The sequence below is a fragment of the Chaetodon auriga genome, chromosome 10 (genome assembly GCF_051107435.1).
Source record: "Chaetodon auriga isolate fChaAug3 chromosome 10, fChaAug3.hap1, whole genome shotgun sequence".
Taxonomy (NCBI): Eukaryota; Metazoa; Chordata; class Actinopteri; order Chaetodontiformes; family Chaetodontidae; genus Chaetodon; species Chaetodon auriga.
In genome coordinates this window covers 19596797-19623260 of record NC_135083.1, presented here as the reverse complement: position 1 = coordinate 19623260, position 26464 = coordinate 19596797, and the positions used below count along the sequence as shown (strand labels likewise).

The window sequence follows — 26464 nt, the reverse complement described above, 5'->3', positions numbered from 1 at the left end:
AGTCCTTTTCATCTTTGAAGGTTTCAGCTATGGCACAACCTATGAGTTCATTGCTTTTATACGACTGATGTGTGCAAAGTCCAGAACACCTCCGCTTTTATTGTTGCCATGGATCCAGTCTGGAAGTGACTTGCTGGAGTTGCAGGAGTTTTTGGTTGGTGTTGCTCCCAATTTGAACACAGAACAATATTGGATGGTTTTTTTTAAGGTAGCTTCATGTTTTTATGGCTTCCCATATGAATGCCTTTATGTCCAAAGTTCCAAATGAGTGTTCCAAAGAGTGTTTTCTGTTCTGCAGGCTTCAAATTCATCACTTTCTACCATGCAGTAAATGCGCTGTTCTCAAGCCAGACAATTCTTCTAATTTCACCAGAGGCACCGCAATGCATTTCAGACGGATCCCAGAAACGGCTCTCTATTCTGCTCAGTTTAAAATATATGCCTAATCTATTTATGGCGGAAGCTGTGTCAAGTTGCACAGAGCAGATCAAATCAAGTCACACACAGGAATGGTCAGTTTTCAAAATAAAACACCCTGTGCCAACTCCCGCTCATAAAATCAGACAAAAAGATAGAAACCATTGAACTATATAACTTATGTACCTCTGGTAGAAGTACAAAAATCATGGAAAAATGACCAAATCAACAAAAATCTGAGCAAGTCAACAAAATAGGGATGGCAAAACATTCAGTTTCTGAAACTGTTTCCCGGTGGCGTAAAAGCCGTGCGGTGGACGGACGTCACAGATGTGAAGTCGTCAAACCGTTGCTGGTGGAATCAAGCAGTCACAGTGTGATGAATACAAATTATTCCCAAAAACACATTTAAAAGTGATACTGAAGTTAATGCGACTTTATTAATGTAACATTAACTTCAGAATCCAATCAATTTCCAAGGCCTGTCCTCCCATGCAAGAGGGAGTGGTGAAGTCAATGGAGTCTGCATGTCCAAATCGTCTCTCTTCTCCCTGCTGGTACAAGGTTGGACGAGGCTCTAATGGGGGCAGATGAGAGGCTGAACTCAAACAAGCAGGGACGCCAACCCTATGTTGTTGCAGAGAGCTGGCTTGTTATTGAGGGAATTGCTCTTTCACAGCAGAACTTTGGGGGTGAATGGGGTTGAAATACTTTGTACGTCTGCCTCAGATGTCTGCCTACCTGGGGAGCAATTCAACTTTTTTAGCCACTGGGCCAAAGCCAGCAGGTGGGTGAGACACCTGCTGAGTAAGAGTGGGAGGCTTAATCACAGGCTGACAAAAATGATATGGTGAATCAGTGCAGTTGTTACAGCTGAATGAGAAGAGGCAACGGTGAACAATGTGCTTCCTGCTTTAAAACATTCAGGAGTCACTGTGATCTTATTCAAAGTCATGTTAGACCTCATTAGTATACAGACATGCACTCCCAAAAGCCTGGGGTGAGGCTGTTGTGACTTTCCTTCATGCAATTGGATAGCTATTCATTACCGTACGTACTGACATCATAATTCATACTGTCTGCAGGACAACTCCCAGAGCCCCAAGTTTCCAAGAGGAAATGTGAGCACATGGTGTCCGCATCACATTCGAACGCTGCATAAGGTAAATGCCAAAATGAGAATCAGACTGAAAATAACGTGCACCTGCTGACTGGTAGCCATGACCTCTACCATCAGTGTATTCTTTAAAGTATGCAACCAAGGTGCATAAAGTTGAGAAGCTTCTAAATATAACATAGACAATAAGCCTCAAACTACTTTGCTGTATGTTGTTACTGCAAACAACTTTTTTCAGGCAGCACAGAATCTGGGTTCAGACATGGATATTCAAATTTCTCAGCAGAATTGATCTTGCATCCCCTTGTACTCATAAGCTGCACCTGAAACAATTAGGCAGGCCAGGTTTTTCATGCATCTTTTAGCAGCGCAAGTACTGGTGTGGCTGCTTGGGTTCACAAAAGACTGCCTTTGACATTCAGTAGACTGAGACTGTCAAAGCTAGGCAGGGGAAATATGTTACCATTGAAGGAATGGCGAACCTGGCTGCAGAACCTCATTACAGCTGCTCTGCGGTTGGATGGGACTTTAATTGTTGATAATGATTCAACTCGATGGATCAGTTTCAGAAGTTCACTTTGTCCCAGCAGTGGCAAATCATTGCTCAGCTGCTGTAGTGAAACTGACCTCACTGATACCAGTAGAGCCTGCTACTCCACTAACAGGACATACGTTTTCTTCTCTATGGTGCACAACACCCTCTTTACAAACCTACTCTTTTTTCACACCAACCTGATTATCGCAGAAAGGAATCTCCTGCTCAGTAGCTAATGTAATACTTCTCATCAAGCTTACTTGAAATTGAACAGACCATAGCAAAGAATATCATGAAGATATAAAGAATGAAATATAATTATGTCACTTTACACTTGAAGCACTTACCTTCTTTGTGGCCTTTACTCCTGCTGTTATAATGTCATGTTATGCTGTTGTAATGTTGTTAATAGAATGAGAAAGAAAAAGGTGACCCAGAGAGAAAGAGAGCGTAATGACTAACACGTGACTGGTATTCTGTATCGCTGCTCATTTTTACCGCTGGACCCCCAAGCAGGTTTTCAGATCCTGGCTTTAAGTGGCTCTGAGTGGGCAAATTTATTTAAATGAATTTCTCTCTTATTTTGAAACAGGTTTTCCTCCAGTGACAGCTTTGAATGCTAATACATCAGTAAAACTACACTCTACAGACCACCTTAATACCTGAGTGTTGTCAAAGGCAGTTGTCAGCTGAAGAAATCCCCAAATGTTGTTATATGTAGATGACACGTTACTATGTGTTCAAACACCTCAATTATTATCACCGTTCAAACAAACAAACATTTTTTTGGTGAATACAGGAATTTTGGGAGATTTCTGGCAAAAAAAGCAACCAAAAAAGATTTTTTTTCCATGAGGTTTAACAACTGGCCTATACTTCCCTATACCTCTAGCCTGAAAAATTAAAAATCTCTCTCTCTCTCTCTTAAATAATGACAGTGAGTCATGTTGACAGCTTCCCTCAAACCAAGGCTGATTTTATATCTCACATCTATCTTATATCAAGCTCTTGACAATGGCAGTTTTTTGTGACAGAATACTATGAAGGCATGGAGGCTGACAAAGTTTGAGGTTTTATTGTAACTGGGCCTCGTAAACCTATGTCCCTGAATTATGATTTCCTCACCTGGCCTTGAACTTAAATCCTAATCCAGCTTCCCTATGGCCAGATAAACAGATTATAGTAAGTGGGGACTTAATAGAAGATAACGTGGACGTTTGAAGAATTTAAGGAAAAGATTAACCTATCTGACTCCTGACTTTTTTTTAGATGTCTCCGGGCTAAGAGTTTGATTTTGTCTGTTCTTGCACCCTGGAGGGATTGTTTATTTCAACACCTGTACACAAAATAAACAAAATGCCAATAAAATGATTAGGTTTTACAGAACATGGGAACTGTGGGAAGAGGATTTTGTTTCTGGTGAAGACAAACGTGGCAGAAGCCTTATGTGCAGTTTATATCAGACTTGTTTCCTACTAAAGCAGTTGAAAAACAAATTATTACATAGACATCATGTTGCCTGAGTAAAACTAATAATAAGCTTAAACATATGCATCTAAAACCTCTATTTATTTGGATATATAAGAATATTTGTATATTTCTAAGTGGATATCTGAACAACTTTGTGCTGTACTGAAAGATCTTGGGACTTTTTTTCTTCCTGTATGAGAAGTGATGTGATTTGGACTTTGGTTGGTGCTGATTGCCATGAACTAGTAATGTTTTAATTTTACCACCTTGTTTCTGTGTGACCAGCAGCATATTTTAATGGCGTATATACGTGTCGGCTTTACTGAAGAGACACCTTACCTCCTTTCATCTTGTGCTGTTGCCACAAAGGTTTTAGGATTTGCTCTGGGAGGACGACATCCTCGGCCCACATCCTGCCACAACCATCCAGCAATTTCTACCCAGTAAAGCTCAGTCTGAAAGGCAGTGGTTGCTACAGACTCTCCTCAGTGACATTTGTTTGAGGCCTGTGCTCCAATGTCTCAGACTGAATGCAGCTATGATTTATTCATGTTAAAACGTTACATGTAGATGTTTTGTGTTGTTTTTGTTTTTGTTTTTGGAAAGTATACACCTTGATCGTTCTAGCCTGCCAAAGAACTGCCAAACAAAGAGTTCCAACATCCAGCAAATAAACAGACGGCTGCAAGTCTGCAGTTCAGTGGCTCAGCTGGGCCGTAGTGGAGATTTCCAAAATGCACAACCCGACATGGCTGAATGTCGTTACTGTCCAAAGAGTATTTATAAATGCTGTTTAGTCATGCATCCATAGTCACAGTGGGATCTGATGTCCGTCAGTTTTATTCTTAAAGAATTCTTTTTCTGCCACAAACTTAAAGCTGGTGTTTTAATCCATTAGTCAGGAGGATATTTCATTAATGCCACACTGAAAACATGAAACTGCTCCGTTTCACTAACACAGCTTGTAGAAATGTAGCTAGCTGGCATTACAGCCCTCTATTATAGATAAATGAACTCATTATTCATATTACGGATCACAAAGTGACTTTGAGCTGCCTCAAAAATGCACTCAACAGATTGAATTTGCTGCATTTCTTGGGAAGTGTCAGCAAATTTAATGGCACCATTTATACCGACGAGCATTTGATTCAAGAATTTAATTCATTCTTACAATCTTGGACAGAACAATCAATATCTGTGAAGAGGAAGTCTGTCTCCGAAGACTGGAAGCACAAAACTGAAACAACAATAACATCCCATCCTGTTGTAAAATGTTTATTTGTTGTTTTAATACCTCAATTTTACTTTATAGTTTTATGAGTTCAAGACAGGGTGATGCATCATGTAAAGTCCCCCAGTCTCACCCTCCCTCTCCTCCCAGATACCTTACATGCGCTGCTTGTTGCAATTGGCTGTTTTCCTTTCCTGCTCTCCCTCTACAGAGTCTTCTGTATTTATGTTTTTCAGATATATGTCGATGTGTTGGAGCTGGTGAGGGCGACAAGACTGAAACACATTCAATTCATTTTGAATGCACGTCAGAATATAGGCCTGCTTTTATAAGGTCACTTTCTGACATGTTGTCGATAGTATGAGGAAAGGAAAAAGAGGCCATGTTTTCTCATAACTATGGCTTTCGTGTATAATTATGACTCAGCATCTTATGAGATAATTTCTTAATTACTAAAAAGATCTCATCTAAAAAAAATCTTGATCATATCATTAATAAAGATCTTGATCTCTGTGCCATAGGGGGAAAAAAAGAAGACGATTGAAGAGAAACTATGAAATTGGTACAGATGCAAATTTCAAGCCAAATGTGGCCACTACTTCGATATACAGCTTGCAGCCTTCTGTCAATTTTACCAATGCAGACATCATGTTATTCTCTGCCTTTTTCATTCTACATGCTCCCTACAACCATGTGAGTATGTCAAACGGTCAAATAACATACAATCAAGGGTATCAATTCTTGGCACACACACAAACACGCGGTATCGCTAAGCGTCTACTTATTTCGATCCTGCTCTTTTCTTACCAGCTCAATGCCGAGCAATGCACAGTAACATACATAATGCCTGACAGAGAGACCTTAGTTGAGCATGTGAAATTTACAAGCACGATGCCCTGAGTAAATAATTCACATTTTTTCCAACATACAGGGTCAATTGCAGAGTTAGGGGCCAGACCCGATGTGTAAAGAACATTGAAAGTGAAACAAATCTGCCCTTTAGCAGGCCTGATGTTCACAACAATTACATGATGAGAACAACGAATGTTTAAAACTGTCAAACGCTTATTTCCTCTCTCTCTCTCTCTCTCTCTCTCTCTCTACAGTAAAGGAGTTTGTCCTAAATCAGAGCAGCAAAGTCCCCAACATGAGTTCAGTGAGTTCCATAGCTGAGATGAGATGTGAGGTGGAAATCTTTACAACAAAGGCTTTGAAGATAAACATCAGTGGTTATTACTGGGATGGCCGACCGACTTTATCATATAAAACAGAGGGTGAGCGCAGGCAAAAAGATAAGTTGTGTTCAAATTGTCATCCATTTTTCAAAGTTTGTTTGTGCCCGGTTGAAGATCTAGTGAAGTTTGAGTCCAAAGAAGAGGCACTAATGCTACAGCTGCCTGCAGTTCAAAGTCAGCACACTCAAGCCACAGAAACATACATTTTCCCACGTACCTGTCATAATGTCTGGCCATGCAGATAGCTTTGCCTCCTGCCTCCATCCCAATACAATAAAGGTTTGCTTGTGCTCCTCAAAACACCGAAAAGTTATTTTGGAAAGAAGTAAACGCAGCAGTGACACAGTTTTAACAGCCTTTGGCAGCTTTCCCTGTATTGGGCCTTAGATGTATTTTTATTTTATTTATTTATTCATTTATTTATTTTTCTTGGACAGGCCACTTGTGAATGGAACATTTTGGTCTGGTTGAATTTCATCTTCACCTTGTTTGAGGTTTAACTACTTTTTCCATTTGCTAATATTGTCAAGACGTTGTCCAATATGCAGGTTACTAATTGACATTTTAACCATATTTATTTCACTCAACAAGATGAGATTAAAACTGATTAAAACTTAATCTAGGCTGCAGGCAGAGCGACTTAAAAGGCTTCTGTAGGTATCCTGTGAACTTTAACTTTAGCTGATTTCAATCCTGTACATCCTGCATCATTTAGTAGTTTGTATAAACTTTTGCATTTTGGCCTTGAGAGACCTGCTATTCAGCTGTTATTTTTGGGCTGCGCCTCTCCTGAATGTTGTTTTGAGAATCATGCTTAGGTTTGTCCTGAATTTGGCCCACGAACAACTTGAAGTAACACTTCATTCTGTCACATCAGATTGACAGTTACAGATCTAAGGTCCACTTTGTACACCATCAGCCATTTCTGGATGCCAAAAGTAATTTGGAAGCGTAACAGCGTGTTCAGGGTGGGAGGAATTTTAGCGAGAAGTCAAAAATGTTTGACGCTTTAAAATTCTAGCAAACTTGTGTGAAGTTCTTTGGATTTATTGCATGTGCATAACAGAATCTGTAATGTAGGCTCTCATCAAACCACCTTTACATAAAATACTGTGGGCTTAAAACTGAATAGGAATAAGTACTAACTAACTACAATAATGACGCTCTTAAAACCACACACTTGATTTTGTTTTATAATGCTGCATTTTCTCAAAATCCTCAGGAAAATTTAAAGTGAATCAAATTGCCTACAAGACTCAGGGCTTCTGGGGCCTCTGTGGCTCTGCTACCAACTTTGACCGCTTGATAATCCTCCCTTAATTCAAACCAAGGACCCAGATGACTGACTAAAATATGAATATCAATTAAAACCCCTGAATACTTGGCTTCCAATCCTACCTATGCTTCCACAATATTAAATATCCATGAATAAGAAACAATCAAGGTTGAAAGGAAACATCTTTATGTATTATTTAACATGAGTTTCATGATCACAAGCTGCGCTAATCTGCTGCGACAAGCCACCGGCTATCATGAGATTTTCATACAAATGTTGCTGAACTGTAACTGGCGCACTGAAATTGACTCCACTTTTTTCCTCCCACTGACACAATGTGTGCACAGCCGGGGTAGCGTGAGCGACATGTTAGCAGAGCAGCAGTGGCATCGGGCCTCCCTCTGTGTCTACACTAGATGCATTCAGGCGCAGTATTGAGTGTGGGTCACCCACGTTTTGGCAGCACTCAGAACGCAGTGCACAGTCATTGTAGTTAGTCACTGTAAGATATTGATCATCTCACAGCATTAATGTTAATAAGTCATTTAGGGCCTTGCTGTTATTATGACATAGAGCTCTGTGGTTGTTCTGCAGGACACAGATGCTATATATCAGTGCTATAGTAATTTATCAGTCACGTGCAGCCATGACCGTGAACAGAGCTAGCAAACACTTATCCTGCATACACCACCACTGCTGTGCTCTTAGCCTTCACCCTCCTCCTCTATGAGGACTTATGCATTGGTATTAATTCATTCTGTGTTGGATAAGTAGGGGTATGTAGTGCAAGTTGTCTTTATAATTGCTACTTCTGGGATCAGAGCCACACAATTTATCAGGATGAGCGTGCCCTGACTGGAAGGATCAAAATTGGCATTGCACCCATTTAGTACTTTGTTTTTTATCACAACCTCCAGTAAACCTGCTTTATTTCTAATCAATAAAGAACCATTTCCGCCTTTTCATTCATAACAAAGCTGTGTGTAATGGAACAATTTAGACAGCAGAAGTATTTCTTTTCTCCCCCCTTTTTTAAGAATGTATGAGTTTGGGTTCTGTATTGTTAACAGTAAATAAACCTTTGTGTAATTATGCACACAATGATACAAACCTACACTAATTAAGGATAGTCTTCATTTCACACATATGAACAATGCAAATGTATTCATGCATGTTAAAGTAAATGTCATTTGCTGTGCTCTGAGAACTTTCAGGGCAAGTGTCAATTGATTCAGTGGCATGCACTAAGCTAACACAAGACAAACTATTTTTAGTTTAATTGAGCCAAGCTATTTAATGCTGATTTCTCCTTATGTCAAAGAGATACAGTGCCCACACATGGTCAGCAGTGGCACCCAACAAGGCGGAGGCCCTACCCTTGGCATGGTGCACTGTATGAAATTGCCACAGAGTTCTGCACTCAGAGTTCAATTTATTTTAACTTTGACTTCGTTGCCACTAAATGTGACTTGCCAGAATGTTGTGTGGAATTAAGTTTTGGACCCAAAAGCGGGACCTGCAAAGGTTCAATGTAGTTTTTTTGAAGAGATGACGAGAGGACAATTTGGAGAGCTGATCCGCAGTTTATGGTGACGTGGGACAGACAGAGAGTGCTGGGTTGTCAGCCAGAGGACAGACTGGCAGGACAGTGGGCGAGGCACGCAGGGATCAGGGATCATGGAAGGATATGAACCGTGGAAAATACTGACAAACCTAAAGGTTGGCCTCAGCGTTAGTACCACACAGACCAGCTGAACAACCTGGTTGTTGAGACTGAACAAGACTGGATGGTAGAGGGAGGGAGAGAGACAGAGAGAGAGAGAGAGAGAGAGAGAGAGAATAAACAAGATGCAATGCTAAATTTAGCATAGCTGTTTATGTGCGTTAGCTATGCCAGGAGACACAGTGACAGGTTATTCTTCCTATCACAAGCACCTTTTGAAATAAAGTTGTATACAAAATGATCCGCGATCGCAACTGCTGTTTTTACCGAGAAACATGGTGAATAACTTCCTTGCGCACTTTTTGATGGCGTATGCCTGTGCTGCGCTTTGCCTCTGCAGCACTATGCTCTGTGTCCTACCTCGCAGTTAGCAAATAGCAAATTTCCCATTATCTGAAGGCAGCATTAGTGTATAAAACCTTGTAGGTGGCCTGTAACACCATCAAGTCTCCAAAGCAGGTGTCTTACCATATGCTGCATTAATTACACAAAAGTCTTTAATGACTTATAACACTGCTCGTTACTGAGCTGTATGGCAATATGCCCTCTATCCTTTTTCTCTGGCCCTGGTATTATTTATAGCACACATTACAGCCTCAATAGCTGGGGAGAGACATGAGTGCCTGGTATAAAGCAGAGAATTGAAATTTCATGTTCAGGGAGGCCCATGGAGGGTATGAGATAGAGCAAATCCAATTGTTCTCAAATTATTCCCATGTAGAACAGCATCCAAGGCAGGCCAGGCAAAAACCAAGTAGTCAGATGGGATTATTTTCCCCACCGTTGTGTACGAGCATCTAGGACATTAAAATTACCTCAACTCAAGGGCAGGAGAATGGTCATAAGACCTGATTACTGACCGTGCAATTATTATCAAAGTCCCTCTGAGAGCAGACGCGGTTGTAGATGGATTTTTCAGGTCCGTATGCAGTCAGAGTGTTTGTAAGAGCGGGTACATGCTGTGTACATAAAGAGGATCCACTGCTCTCTGTGAGGAGGACTTTCAGCACCACGGACAGCACCGCTGCAGGAAGCAGCTGAAGCGGAGAGGAAATAAGTCCTGAACAAGACACACCAGCTCCCAACCAGCAATCCTGTCTGACTTGATGTGGCCACTGCATTAATACCACGAGCAAGTCACCTTGTTGAAGGTGAATTTCTGGCTTCCCTGTGGTTGGAGTGTGGGATTTCTATTGACTGCCTCCTGTATTGCAGCAAGAACATCCAAATTTGAGAGAAAGAGGAGGAAGCTTGGGAGGAGCTGAGGTGGGACAGCAAAGAGGCAGCTGGTAGGCCACATAAACTGACTCTAAGGCTACTTTCAATAACCTTGCAAGGATTCTTCTAGAGCAAAAACTGTACTTCATAGACCAAACTCTATGAAGTTGACATGGTCAAATTCATCAGTGCATTCTTATTAGAATAAGCTTTTCATTTGATGGCGATGACCCTCATCAGGGTTATTTCAGTTCAGGTTGAGAGATTTCCAAACTTTACCAGAAAGTCCTTGTTACAATCTGGCGTGTGGATTTTGAAAGATGTAGGCATTTACCAGGCACAGAGGCTCTGACAAAAAGGTGCTTTTGGCTGCATGATGGGGAATGTAGGATCCTTTGACCCATAGTAAGTACTAGAAGCCAGGATAAGTAGCTTCAGCAACTTTGATTCTGACCATTCTGTTTTAATTTGTCTCTTGTGAGTCCTCCAACTTTATGGAAGTGTAGCACTAAATCACTGGAGTACCCATTTAAAACTGGGCTTTTATGTGTTTGACTGAGATGTTCCACTAATTTGAAAAAGGCTCTGAATTAGCATTTAGACCATGCAACATTAAAACTCTCCATTAAAGCCCACTAACCCAATAATGAAGTTTGTGCATTCTTATGGAATTTGATCAAAACGTGTGAGTTAAGAAACCGATTCTACAATAAATAAATAATCGATCAAACTGCAACTTATCATGAGGGTACAGAGGATTGAATAATTTATGTGAGCATCTTATTTTATGTAGCTACAGTGCAGCAAAGTGCTGATAGCCCATAAAACTACATTAGTCAATTCAGTGAGCCTTTTATTTCAATGTGGGGACGCCTGCTGTTTTATGAACTGTGAGCTTGTCCAAACACATCGGATCATTTTCTGTCTGAAGGGTAGATGAACCTCCGCTGACCCCAAGCTCTGGGGGCCGACTGGAGGGCTGTGGATGGTGATGCTTGGCCCTCTGCCCACAGTCAGGACATGGAGTCTCTGTGGGCTCAGGGCACAGAGACTGGGCTGACCTTAAGGAACACAGAGTACTCTCAAAGTCTACAGTGAGAAAAGGATCAAATACTGACTTTCATCTTAATTTAAGACAGCAAAGTGCAAGATCAATGTGCTGTCAGGAGGCGAGGTGCTGGATAGTGAGAGATGTAGGAGTACGACTGTGAGGTCACAGAGGGGGTCCGGAGCTTGAAGGAAATGGCAGCTTGTCCACGGGCGGCGGGAAAAGCTGAACACAAATGGGAAAGGACAGATGATGACAACACAGTCAGCAATGCTAAAATAATTCACATTAGACTATTGCCTGTAAAATCCACAAGGCATGCTTTACTTTGTCCCGTAGCATGCAGAATTCACCACTGGTTCAATGATGTGGACTTCCACAGCTCTGACTAGTCCTGAAAACTGTCACGCGATGCTGCAAAAATAAATAAAACAGAAAAAAAACAAAAAAAAAACAACAACTCATAGTCGTTTTAATGATGGACTGTTTAAACCTTAAAACCTGCCAGCAACACTTAGCATGCCTCTAGAGACACTCAGTCATGATAGCTTCTGCGTTCTTGTGTCGGATTCGTCTTCAAATCCAGAATCACAGACAGACTTGGCCCTTTTCCAAACAGGAGCCTAACAGGCACTAACACGTAGCCACAGTCACAAGCTCTGGGTTTGTTTCCACTGTTATCCGTCCACTTTGGACATTCCCTGGAAATGACTCTGGGCATTGCTCAGGAGGTGATAGTAAATGTTTCACATCAACGTTAACTACAACAAACACTACAAGCCATTTGCCTCTGCATCTGTATCAACTAGCATAATCAATAACCAATTTCTCGCCATCCGACAGAAATGGAGATACAACCAAAGCCAAACTGTGCAGGTGAAGATTAAACTTGATTATAGAAAATTGGTGAATCACAATGAGTGCAGTGGAGCAAAGAACTACAAAGTGCATCATTGAGCTGGAGGCAGTTTTCAGTCCTCAACCTGGCCTTTGCTGGCCCTGACAGGGCCCTGGATTTTCCATTATCTCATGTTAGTGAAAGTAATTCAATACCGCCAACACCACCATTGTTGTCTGTCCCGCAACTGTTTACTTCATTTGTCTACAACTAAGACACACTAGGTCCTGCTTTTGCCTTTTTAATACCAGAAATCCAGAAAGATGTCCTTGAAAAATAAAGGGACTGTATTCATTTAGTGCTTTTCTAGTCCTAACGACCACTCAAAGCACTTTTACAACACGAGTCAGCATTCACCCATTCACACACACGTGTACCCTTTTGGCTAAGCACCACCTGCAAGAAACTGATGACTCAGCATCCGGAGCAATTTGGGGTTCTGCAGGGGCCAGGGATCAAACCGCTGGCCTTCCAATATGGTGGATGGACCAAGGTTCTTAGAAGCTCAGGTTACAGGAAGCCCCAGGACATTAGCATTTCTTTGGAGCGTATCTCTGCCCACCTCATGAATGCTGATGATGCTTTGGTCTTCACCAAGTCCTGTAATTAAAAAAAAAAAAAAAAAGAGAGTCCTGTAGTTGTGTTTTTGGTGCTGGGCAGGTAGCATACGGACAATTTATGAGAGCATTTTCCACTGAAAACAGCTGCCTGCTGCTGCTGCTGCTGGAAACAAAGTTGATGGAAGCATTGAGACTGAACCAAACAGGAACGCTGCAGGCAGTAAAAGCAAACCAGTGAGCTGAAAGATGCTAAAACACTCCGCAAAGGTGAGAGGAGGTGGGTGATAATTACCTGTGGGTTCATCACGATGAGCTGCACTTCACATTATGCAGTCATTTTAGACATTGTTTATACAGATTTTTTTTTTTTTTTAGAGTTTGCAAGTGAAAGCAATATTACAATACCAACCACCTACCATCCATTTACACTCTTGGACGAGCACAGCGTTTGCACACAGCACACAGCAATCCAGCTCAGCTAACAGGCGTACTGACAGCTGACAGTTATCGACACGTGAACCTCCTGCAGGACTGGGTCAGTGATGGAAAATCACCAGGGGCACAATTTTTCAACAAGTCCTTGGAAAGGGGGGCATGATTTAAGGTGAGAGCTTTCCTTTCTGGGTTGGATTTTATGGAAAGGTTGTGAACTGCCTCCACTCCGCTATAAGAAATTACCCGAGCTCTGACCCTTCGCTTGATAAGGCAGACACGCAGGCGAGGGCCCAATTTATCTCCCAGGGACCTGCCGCTCACTCATGAATATTTACATTAATGCAGTGCGGTCAGGTCAGTAGGCCTGCGCTTAGTAATCAACATTGAAGCTATAGGTTAATAACTGCATATTTAGGTTTTGTCTCCTAGCCTGATCTGATTAGGGCAAGATGAATTTCCCACTTACAGTCAAACATCTGAACATCTGAATAGAAGAGTTCCAACAGATCGTCTTCGTGTGTGTCTGACACATGATGCTTTGGCTTTAAATGCAGTGTGTAAATGTAAAAGGACAAGGCAGAGGTGGGAGGCAGCTTTGTAGTGTCTCTGATGTGACTGATAATGTCTCTGTACATCTCAGCCTCACTAAGTGGCCGCTCACTCTGATGTGCAGTGGTTACAAAGCGAGGCAGATAGGTCTCCAGTAGGTCTGAATGTGTGAAGTCAAAGGCAAAATAAAAGAGTAGAGCTCTTGGCTTTGAACACAGCACTCGCTGCTTCCATTGTGCTGCTCTTCCTAATTACAGCAGGCCATTCTGCTGACAGACGGAAAGTGCACTGTGACGCCCAATCAGGACTCCATATTTCATTTCCCCTCTCTCTCTCTCTCCTTTCTAACCGTTAGTATATTAAACCAGAAATCCAGTGGCTGATTTTCAAAGAGACTTGATTAAACCCAGGAAATGGGACATGATTTCCCATTTAAAATTCATAACAGGCTAACACTTAAGTAATTTAAATCCCCTCTACCGCTGGTATCTGCATCAGATTGAATAATTTCACCTTAACTGCATCAATCCATTTCATTTCAATTTGAAAGCAAGCAAACTCAGTCGTAGCACCCTTGTGACTGTGTTTCCTGTAAAAGATTTGCAAATCCAAACACAGGCCTCCAGAGTGTTCTGCTGCTTGTAATTACATTTGGTTGACCTTCCAGTTGGCTGTAATTGAAAAAGGGCTGCATATCAGAAATGAAGATGCTTTTGTGCATATTAATTTTCCATTAGTGTTAAATACCCGATGTTCCTATTCTATTACCTGTGTTGTGTTGAATACAGCAGTGCACTATAATGGCCCTGTCTGACAGATGTAGTGTTCCCTGTTGAAAAAAGATAATAGAAAACCACAATGACCGTATGTATGTATGTAAATATAATCTGAAAAAAATGACTTCAACGTTCAATGAAGCAAAAGTATGAAATGTTACTCCCGTTATAAATGAGAAGTGGAATTCATGGGCAATAAAACACAAGTCAGTGCACTCCGGTTTAGCAGGTGCACTGACATTTACTGTTTTCTGACTTTTCTCTGGACTATTGTTACACTTCACCTAAGCATGTCGCAGAGCAACACTTTGTTTTATCACAAAAATAAAACAACAAAGCAAGAGGGGCCTGATATTGATTTAAAACATTTTTTTCCGTTCCCAAGAAGTGCTAAAGGATGTAAATCTAAATCTATTCAGCCGTGTTAGCAGCGTGGCTCCGGTGATGACAGTATCGGCCTGTCAGCCGCAGCAAATGAGCAGAGCAGAACACAACGCAGATGGGTTCGTGCTGTGATGACCTGCCGGCTAATAGCCATAAATAAGTCATAATATGCAAAGCAGGATTGCCATAGTGCAACACCTGAATCATACGGTACAAGCACCAGTGTTTTGTAAATGTGGGGGTGCTGACTAAAGTCCTACAGGACTTGTTCTGCTTCCACCCACGCTTGTGATCAACTACTCGACTGGTCGAATTTGGAGCAGTCATGACAGGATTTGGCCTCTGCAGCAACATTTCCATTGCGACTTCTCTTTACAACAAATCATCAAAGACACACTCCTTCTTTATCTTCAAACTTTACTCAAAAGAGCATCGGTAATGTAACTTGTCTTTTAAGATCAGACTCCCTGACCCAGGCACCCTCACTGGGCCTTATCAGGCCCTGGAGTATGTCAGAGTAGCTTGTGGCGTGGACAGACCGTCCCTCTTCATCCACAGTGTCTTGTGCTGTTTGTTTGAAATAAAGACTTTGAGAGGGCACCTTGTACTCATGTCTAAAGAATTCACTCTCCCACTAAACTTCATCAAAAACCTCTAAAGATGACAAAAACATTTGTTCCCTCAATGCGGCAAAACTCAAGCAGTGAGGAATCCGCTCATGTGGATCAGACCTCTCACTTAATATGGGTGGCTGTACGGTTATCAAAAAGGAATATGTTACGATCTTGGTGTTACCTTTGATCCAAACCTCTCATTTAACAAGCACCAGAAAGCAATATCCCAGAGAGCATATTTCATCTCAGCAATATCTCCTGAATCTGTAATTCCCTTTCTACCTTTCCTAATGTGGTTAGACCGGCCCATGCTGCTGCAGTGAACTGCACTGTGGTGGTCTCATCTCTAGATGCATAAAAATATACATATTCAAATATCTGTAGACAGAAAACGCATGCAAACTAGAAAATATGGCCGTAAACTCCTTGATTTCACATCGTCATTCACTTTGTGTAACTGCTCCTGTCATAGAATAACAGGGCACTGGCCCACAAAGTATCTTTGGTTTATTATCCGCTAAACTCACAGGAACTCTCCATTCCACAGCTTCAGGAATTATTGTTTCCCAGTATCCAAAGCAAACAGCGAGGACTGAAAGTTTCTCTTCTCTCACAGAAGCAGGACTTTCTTATTTAATTGGCCCAGCTTTCGATCTACCTTGCTCTCCGTTGCTCTCTGTTTCCCTTCTTGACTCGAGCTAATTTACAGTTTCAATTTAGGCATTTAGCTGACACTCCCATTCAAAGTAATTAACAGCGTGGGAGCAAGTCGAGTTCACAAATTGTTCAAGGACACTTACAAGAACTCGTCACTGGCAACAGACATCATTTGTAGCCGTTACTGTTAATGCACCACTGACCCAGTTATAGGACGATCTCTCCCCTGAAGACCACCATAACGTTATTTTAGGCGTTTATCCTCAGCTATACAATAAATTAGCAGCCATGAGCACTTAGATGAGGAGGACACTTGGCTAATGGGACTATTAAAGTGCTGGATGAAAAGAACAAGATACTGACAGGTTCTACCTGAGGATAACGCTAGAGGGAAAACCACAGGGTCATTTAAATCAAACAGGTTCATCCACAATCTGCCCACCAGACTTCAAGTTCAAAGTCAAAATCCACAGCAATTTTCATGAAATTCTGCAGCAGTGTACATGCTCCAGAATGAGGCATCAGGTCTTAAAGTAAAGGTGGTAGAGCATGAACCACCATGTGGTTTTCGGACTGGTTTGTATTTTATTGGTCACCTGTGCCCTTTAGAAACACGCCCACACCCACACAGCCCCTTGCATTTCCTCGGTATATAGTATCTAGACATAATAATAAAAAATAGAAAGCACAATGGCTACATTCAGCTCAGCCTTCACCAGGACTACAATAGTCTGATGTTCAGGCTGAGTGGCCGTCACTGCTCCATTGTTCTGTCTGACAATGCCGTCCGTTTTCTGTGAGGGGTGAGTTTGATTGTACCTGAGCCAAATCTACACGGATGCTGCATTTCCTGCATCAGGGCATTATCACTGTTATAATGGACACGTAACAAAGACGCAACAGAGGTGTCATTTTATGTACTCAAGACAAATGAGGCAATCAGGAAGAAGGAAGAAACAACTGTTACCATTATCCCCATGATAATGTGAGGAAAAATAGGTCAAACGGGTGGGTGGGGACAATGAGCAGGATCGGAATGGTAGCTAATGTTAGCTAATGAAGCTGATGATAAACTAAAAAATAAATAAATGCATTTGGGCATGTTCTGTTAGATGCAGATTGAGATTTGAGAAGTGATTTAGAAAAAAAAAAAAAAAAGATTAATGATTTGAAAGTAGGTCCGACCGGGCAGGAAACAGAGGCTGATAAACAACCACCACTTTAAATCATCTAAACTACTGTACTTGGAGGCAGAACTGATAGAGAGTGCACTTGAAATGTTAGTGGTAATCCCTCATGCTACAAGAAATGTGCGTGCCCAAACAAACGAGCAAGATAGGTCAATGTTGAAGCAGGAATTCAGTCTGTAAACCATCATGGACCCCTCACAGTCTACAGTTTGCTGAGCCTTTGTTTCCTGTTCCAGATACATTTGTTTAAAACCTTGTGTTCCTGGCTGAGTCTGACTATAAAGCAATGCTGCCACGTTCCCTCTGTGCTCGGCATGTGTCAGCAGTCTCCATCCTATGCACAGCAGCCGTTTACAGGAACAACACCAGACCGATCTGAGTCATGGATCCGGGTTAATAAAGAATAAAGAGGGAGAAGACGGGCAGAAGAAGAGAGGCTCTGTTTATCCACTCTTTATTTGTTGATGGTGTTTGTCCTCTTTTTCAGCCTGACCTATTTCTAAATGAAGTCCACTGTATGCTCACTGTGTACATACAGTACAGACAAGTACACAGAACAAAGTTGATTGATCTATTTTAAGGAGGAAAGTTGAGCTAAAGGACAGAGAGCTTTTCTTAGTATTTCTTAAATTATTGGTTGCACAGGATAAGATATTTATATTTATGATAATTTCAGATTGGAGGTTACAGTTTACCACCTTATTGATGCACTGCTGCCTTAGAAGAAAGAGAGACTGGTGAGAACAACAGTGGGAATTTGCTGCGTGTGTAAGTCTGCCATCTACTGAGAAGTGTCTTCAAGCTGGATGTGTGTTTGCAGTGATGGGATCAGTGACGTTCCCTCAGCCAAACACATTTTCTTTTGTGCACATGGCTGAGGGGAGGTCCTGCTGAGAAGGGTAACGAGGTAATTGAATTTCAATTTGTTAAGGAGCTCCAATTCGCACTTCACGTCTAATCTGGCCCAGGTGCCCCTCCCTGAGATAAAACAAGACAGCTGCTTTAACTTCGGCTCTGCTTTCATTTCTCTTGCTTTCTTCTTCCTGTTTCCTTGTTAGACCCTCACATGTTCATGCGTCAAATCACTGTTTCAAAGACTCGTTCAAACCTTTGGGTTGACACCTCCAAGCATGTCGCAGTTCCAGCTACGCCCCAATCCGTGATGCCACAGCAGGTGTGTTGCCTTTGATAGCTGTGAAAACCTCAGTTGTGACATCCAGATTAGGGCGTGGCAAGGAGTGAACAGACTTTGAGTTTTCCTCTGTTGTTCTGATCAGATTTTTCTGTAAAATGCGGCTCCTCTGTTGTTATCTGTGTGTTCTCAGTTTAACGGCCCACAGCTTGAATTGAACCGCAAAAACACACACAGACTCTCTCCTCTCTTCTGTAAGAGAGCCGATCCAGGCCAGCGGTGTACATGAGGAGGAGGGCTGGTTGCTAGGTTGCATATTCCTCCAGTTACAAAGCTCTTTGATACCTGCGTCGCTGTATTCTCTCATAGACGTGCACCCACTCACATGGCTCAGGCCAGGCACCCACACACACACACACACACACACACACACACACTCACACACACACAGACATGCACCAGCGGGTAGGCCTGGTTTTCTCTCAGTCAGGGCAATAACAGGTACCCTTCACCCAGCAAAACATCAAGGCAGCCTCTGTGCTGCAGGGCAGGCAGACAGGAGCCGTCTAACCACACTAACAAGGTGAACAGACAGTGTGAGCTGTTGTGGCGGGTGTCTGTGCTCCTTCAGGAGGAACCACCAACAACTGGACTGGCACCGCTAATAAGGTGTCAGCACTGCTCTGCCCCTCCCTCAGAGAGCAGCCACGCTGCTCTCGCTGAAGGCTGCTGCTCCGAGCGGGACGCAGGTATTAAAACTGCAACACAAAACACACCTGCCTCATCAGCCTACAGCGAATCACGATGTAGGGCCGTAACAGAAACCAGCGTCCCATCCCTGCCAGACACGCTGTGGATCTTTTTGCCCAAATTGGAGATGGATGGCAGCACGAGATGTTCTCCACACACAGGTAGTGAAGCGTGGAAACATGACGGCTGTTCACCATCTCCACCCCCAACAGACACAGGGAACAAGCTGTGAGGACTGTGTGAGAAAAGTTCAGCCACTTGTGCTGTCATTTGAAGAATAGGGTCAGATATCTGAAGCCTATCTTAATACAACATTCACATACTGTGCATGTGACAGAGCTGTCTGTCACTGTAATCTTTTCTCCTGGCTGAGGTTTCAGAGTGTGACCAACATAAAGACATATCCACACTCCTCATATTGTGCAAAAAATGCACATTAAAGTTCAGCTGAAGCTTATATGAGGATTTAGCCTACTTCCAGATGTCTGAGTCACTGCCCGCATCTCAGATGTGTTCAGTGATTCAGAGTTACCCCTGGTTGGAGGAACAATCAGAGCTTGGTAGGCAGAATTAAGAATGGAGACGTCATCCTCCTACACGGCTAGGTAGCTACCTAGCTGCAGCTGTGAAAAAAAGAAAAATGGTCTAAACATGGATAAGACTGACTTCTAGAAATAACAACGTCAGACTAAAGCAATGAAATGAATGACAGTTCGGGCAGACTGGGTTACCTTAAGCAGTCTGGGTTAGCCAAATCTAGTGGCTCTCTTATTCCTTATTACTACAACTACTCATACTGGTAGTACTACTACTACCACAGTCGTGTGTAGGTTTATAACCAGTAGGAAACACAAAGAGGGAATTTTGTACTAAAAAGCCTGAAACTTTGGAAAATGCCCACTTGAATGCATTTGTGCACTAAATGAGGATTTTGTCCCCTATATTCTTAACACAGTCTTCACACTAGAAAAAGATCACTCCAGAGCTTGTACGAACAGGAAGAACCTCAAATAACTCTTTCACCATACATATGGCATATGAATATTGTATTAAGGCACACTTAAAAAGATCCGACCCCACCCTTTACGCCAAATGTTCACAGTTGCACAGAGCATCTTTTAGCATAAGAGCCAGAATGTCAAAGGCTACAACAGAGAACAAATGATTAAGTGAACACAGCTTTAATGTGCATTTCTGTGAGCTGTTAACATGTTAACATAAAACAGAGAAGACAATGAGGCATCTGCTTCAGAAGATGTTAGAGAAGTGCATCCGGCTTGGTTGCCATCTTCTTTTTATTGGCCTCTGCTGCTGTGCTGAGGCTTATTTTGCAGGCTGCATTTTAATGAGAGAGAAAGGGAGGAGGGAGGGGATGGAGGGAGTGGGGGGATTGTGTAACTGTGTTACATAACACAATGTGCATGGCCTTCTCTCTCTCTGTATCTCAGACAGCGAGACACACAGCAGAATGGGGAGGAAGCAGAGGAGGAGGGCTTTACAAGGGTGCTGGTGTTAATGAGGGCGATCTGAAGAGATGTGTGCCTTGCTGGAAAGTCATACCTCATTACAGCACTGTTTCTAATAACGGCAGTGATGAGGAGAAGTTGTTTGGGAGGTGAGGGGATGCAGAGAGCGGACCCCTGGCTTGTCTGAGATTAAAACTCAACCATCGAGTGGCATTCAAGAGGCTTTGCCGGGTAATTAAAGTCGATAAAACGTTATTGCCTTCACCCTCGGACCGCCGTTGCATGGCTGTCAGACATTTGCCGGACAATTCAGGAGGGGAAAGATCACGATTGGGATTTAGCTTTGACACTGATGTAGCAGCTTTTGTGCTGCTTTGCTGATAACAAAACAAAATATATCATGTATATATTCAGGGACTCTTGCAGATTATTTCTTTTTTCTTTTCTTTCTTGCACCCTAATTTTCACTTTTAAGCATAAAAGTACTTTTATGTTTAGCGTCTACTTTGCTTTGTTGTGAAGTTCAGGACACTGAGTATTGTGTTGAAAGCTTTTGAGAGAAAGCAGCTTTGCTTGCTTGTTTTGAATTCAATATGCTGCCCTTATTTCAGTGAAGCTCATCAAGCCAGACTGAACACAATACTGCAGCATGTTCGAACGACTGAAAGAAAATCTGAATAACATACGTGATAAGAAAGTTTATTCTGGTCATAAATATGATCTGCTACAAAATGGCACACACACAAAGTAGAACAAGTACAGCTCATTTGTAGAGAAAATACATTTCAAACACACATCAGTCTCCAGCTGTTTGAAACAACCATCATGGCTTCACGAGTAGTTCACTTTCACACAGAACGTCTCCTCCGTCTTCTCCTCCAGGTTGTTCACATAGACCAGTATCTCCACTGAGCCGGGACTCTGGCTGGGGGCGAATCGTAGTCCGATGGTGTAACTTTCTCCCCCGCCGATCTGATCACAGCGAAAACAGCAAACAACACTTTATATTCATCAGATCGTGAGATGCTGCTCCTCTCTTTCTCTTCAGCTAGTGCACACAGTGACGATCTTTACATGTGAGCATTTGTAGTGTGAACGTCTGAGAATCTTATGACTTGGTTTGATTTTTGAGATCAATATTCAGTTTAAAATCAGTTCAAGTGTTAATATCTATCTTAGGTAAATTGCTATCATTGGTTCAGGGATGCATCATCTTGTGTTGTGAAAGAACAGTGTTTTCAACTTCCCCTCCTACAACAGTGAATGTGTTAACTGTGATGTGATGTCACCGGTGGTAAGCAGCAACCTTTTCTGTGGCATCGATAACACAATCAAAAACAAGTTTTCAGTTATCCTTCTCAAAGCTGATTCCTACCTTAAGGTGTGTTTTAGTTAATGCTGTTTGCACAACAGAGGTGCAGAAGAAGAACAAGTAATAAATCAAGTCATTAATTCACTAAATAACAGCCACGCTTACATGACCAAGTTGTCTCTTAATAGCTTTACAGTATATAGGTTCCAAAACTTTACCCATCAATCACACCAAAAATTAAATACATAAATAAAACTTCAAAAAACATCTACCAAGTTTAAGTGGTGCAACAGGAATAACACCCTACTGCTCTGCAACAGTATCACAATACTGAAGTGCTTCCATTGCGCTGTTTTATTGCAATGTAATAAATGTCCTACATATGAAGCAAATATGATGAAGGGCTGTCTGAAACAGGAACATTATTACAGGAAGAAGCCTCGAATGGTTTGCATTCTTCATTCTTCTAACCTCTGGACACCGCACTCTGTCTTTGGCCCAAATCACCGTCTCTCCAGCCAGAGTGCAACTCTGATGATTCTTTAATATTGAGGGCACACAATGCTTAATGTTTTACTGCCTTTCTTCTCAGGGCTCATAGTGTGTGAAAGGTCTTTATTTGGTCATTTTTCCCAGTATTTCCATCAGACCCGAACTGTCTTCTAGTATTTTCTGTAATAGCCAGCAACAAATATATAGGTCAATTTGGGGGATTTATGCTGTAATCTTCCCCAAAAGCGCAGCAGTATTGATCTCTGCTTTGCTTTCCCTCCTGACAGCTGCTTTTATCACGGCAAGGTAGTTATGTCAAAAAAAAAAAAGGAAAGTGGCTCCACATTTGCTTAATGCTACGGACACAGTAAATTCTTTATAAGACACCTGGAGCCTCGCTGACAAGATGAGGAGGGGAAAAAAAAAAAACAATGGCTGTTTGTCACTCTCCCCACCTCCTTCTGTCTAACTGATGCAGTGTCTTCTGGACAGCAGCGGCCAGACTCTTAAATAGTTTATGTGGAAACAGACTCTCATTGCATCCCGTTCATTCATTTGCTAATTCAAAATGCTGCTTTTCCATTTGTTTTGCCACTTTATCACACCTCAGCAAATGAAAGGCAATGACGGCGGTGGCTGTGGTACTTCATTTCTGTGTGTGTGAGTGAATCAGCCATTAGACACACTGGGGCTGACAACATAACAATAAAACAACAGCATAATGACTTTGACATATTCCTCCTGTTTTGTTCTGCAGGCAAACAAGGAAATCATTCACTTGTCTACCAGCTGAGGAATGAACTGTCAACATGAGAGGCCAGAAATCGTTGATGTCTTTTACTCACCTGTCAAGATGACAGGAAATTCCTCCTTATCTGTCACGGTTAACACTAAAGGTTACTTTTCCACACAAAAGGTCTTATTTGTCACAATCGGTGTGTCGGTCAAAACTTTTTCCATAAACTTTAACAGTATCAGTGTGTGCCAGCGTGCCCGAAACCGGGTCTTAGCTGAGAGTGAACTACAGCTGACTTTAATGCTGACATCATTGAAATAATCCATCACTAAAGTGACTCCTACTCACGACGACTCAAAAAGTCTGTTTCGTGTTCTGGCTGAAGCACGGATCCATCATAACTCTGTCATTGTAAAGGCAGTTTCAGATGCTTTTATTTTAATCAATACAGCTGTCTGCACAGGCCACACAAAGGCTCATGCTTTACTCGCGCTGTATGAGCACAACCCCAACCCCTCCCACGAGCATTTTATGCTTCAGGCTATTTTCTTCCATTTACATGTGGAACTAAACTCTTTGTGAGTTTGCTCTGACCGCTGCCAAAACGCAGGTGGCCTACACTCAGGACTGTGCCTGAACGCATCCTGTGCAGACACAGGTGGAGGACCGAAGCTGCTGTTCTTCAGCAGCCTGGTTTCCAGTAAGCTTTACAGGCGTGTTGCCAGATTGTGTTTCGTGAGGATGGTGAAAACACGTTCACGGCTCATTTATCATCGTTGAACAGAAACTTTGCGGCTTCCTCATTTTAATTGCCGTATTTACAACAGGTTGTTATCTTTTTTCTGCGTCTTCCTTTGTTCATAACAAATTAAATGCACCATTTAATATTAATTTCATGTCAACTGTCAGTAAATATTGCCAATGTGGGAGCTGTAGCCTGGAGCCAAACTTTGGAAGGTTTTACTGTGTAGCAGACAATACACTGACAAACTGAAAGGCTTGTGGTGTCGCTGTGAAGTGAATGCGGAACCTAATCATACTCACAAAAAGCCCTGGGAAGCATCGAAAACTGATTTTCAGTCAGCGAAAAGACGAGTCATTGTTGCTAGCTCTAGAGTAGGCACTCATAATAAATACTTCTGTTGCATGATTGGAACAGTTTCTGTGAAACACTCCTAACAGCAGCAACAAGCACTCAAAAAAAATCCATTTTCCATTCCTCTTTTATTTTTTTTAAATAATAAAAAATGCTTTGAATTGTAACTTGTTTACATATAGATGCAGTATAATAAAGTGAAAGCAGGTGGAATAAACCGGTAATCAGTTTGGTTTGGTTTGAACTTTATGTCAAATGATGCCTCAACTTGAATCAGAACGCCTAAAGCAGAATAAGATATTCTATAAATTCTAATTATAATCTTACACTGTTAAATGAATAAATCGATAGCAGCTATCAATAATAATGAAGTGTTATTATATTTTTTAAAACTGACCATTGAGTTTGGCAAAAGTATTCATTGTCATTTCCATTATTTTATTCTTAACAAGATTAAAACCAGCTGATCAGAAAGGATTCCTCCCATTGGTCAGCTAATTACGGCTCATTATTCATAGGCGATAATAACAGAAGTTACCATTGAAGTTACCCATGAAACTACCTGTACCAGTGAGGGTCTTCATTTCCCTCAGCAACAAACACAACAACGTTTTTGTCAAGGATGAAGGTTCCTGTCAATCAAACTATTGATTTTATGCGAGTTAGAGCACCTCATGACTTCCTGTCTCATCTCACCTGGAATTTGTCCTCTTTGAACTGGAGCAGGTCTGGATGGTCGGAGCGGAGCAGAAATGTGCGGCTGCTGGTGTAGGGGTTGGTGTAGGTGATTTTCCTGGAGCTGCCACGCCCACCACCAACTGGGACACACACTTCAAATGCCTGCACACACACAGACACGCAGACAGTGCCATAACTGGGTGGTCACTAAATCATTGGCAATGTCTTGAACTGCTCCAATGTGCTGCTGATATCAGATTTTTTAGACGTTTTATAACGTTTAGACTTCACGACCACCTGTTGTAAGACATGTTGAAGTGACTGAGATTCGAAACAACTGACTTCTGTGGTGATGCTCCGCCACTTTTTTCTCTGAGTGAGGACACAGAATATTCACAGGTCACATAATCTGCTTGAAATTCATGTACATTTTTTCAAGGTTGAATATTTTTGAAGATGCGATCATCACAAAAGCTGTCATGCAAGAGAGCCAATAAAAAACAAACGGAGAATCCTTTCATTCATCATTCACTCCTCTGGTTTACAAAGAAACATTAGACAGCCAGCCTGTTACACTTGGCCAGCTCGTGCTGCATCCACAATGCCTGCAGGAAACAAAAACTTGCTGAGCTACATTTTCATTTTATTCAGTGCAGTTTATTAGATGAGCTTGACCTGCATTGCAACTTTTCCTCAGAATGAGTATTTTGAACGCTGCTTCATTTGCTCAGCTCAAGTTAAGTTAATTAAATAATAAAACACAAACCTCCTGAGTCCATTCACCTGTTTTTTGGCAGTCTGTCGCGTAGTATGCTTAACGTGATGAAATTATTCATAAAGTCAATCTTGTGATTGTGTGGTCAGTTATATCTGACTAAGTATGTATACTTGCCGTGATTAAATGTAAATTTAAAAACCTGCAGTGATTAAATGTCCTTCAAAGGAGCCACAAGCTCTGGTACTTAAACAAATAGCTCTACACCTCTGGATTCAGACTAATATAGGCATCACATTGTGAGCAAAAAATTCAAATTAGACGCTTAGCTGTAATGTGAACATAACCTTCAACAGTCAGTTAGTTGGTTTAGAGAGGCAGACAGCAGTATAGAAGGGGTTGGTTTTGAGTGCTGGCCTGGGATCAGCTGTCCTTAGCCTTTCCCTGATACCAGCTGTAAAGGGGATGGGAATGTCCAGCTGACCCTGGAACTCACCAGAGCGGCTCGATAAGCACTGAATGTGACTCCGAGTCACCATGTGTTAGATGTCCCTTTAGGGTTGAGCTGTCCATCATCTCACTGTTCCTCTGAAGACTAAAACGATAACTGATCTTCAATTACCACGTGAGAGTAAGCCTCACCAACTGGAGAATGATGGCCACACTGAGGGCAAGTGCTTACACTGAAGAGGAAGACACAACAAAACCCCACCTATTACCATGGCAAGTGACAAAGCCGGAAAGAAACCTACAC

At 41.9% G+C, this 26464-nt stretch overlaps 1 protein-coding gene across 4 annotated transcripts in view; it reads right to left on the bottom strand.

The window, feature by feature from the left end:
• Positions 1–12573: 12573 nt before the first annotated feature.
• Positions 12574–26464, bottom strand: part of nphp4 (nephronophthisis 4) — a 157528-nt gene continuing 143637 nt past the window's right edge. For 3 of the 4 annotated variants that reach the window (XM_076741806.1, XM_076741808.1, XM_076741810.1), the window contains 2 exons: positions 25014–25157; positions 21371–21653 (listed from right to left, as the gene is read on the bottom strand). In XM_076741806.1, coding sequence (XP_076597921.1) covers positions 21513–21653; positions 25014–25157 — 285 coding nt within the window. In that variant the 3' untranslated portion in view covers positions 21371–21512. Of the gene's footprint in view, positions 12769–21370; positions 21654–25013; positions 25158–26464 lie in introns of those variants that run through there. The other variant, XM_076741807.1, reaches the window with a different exon arrangement.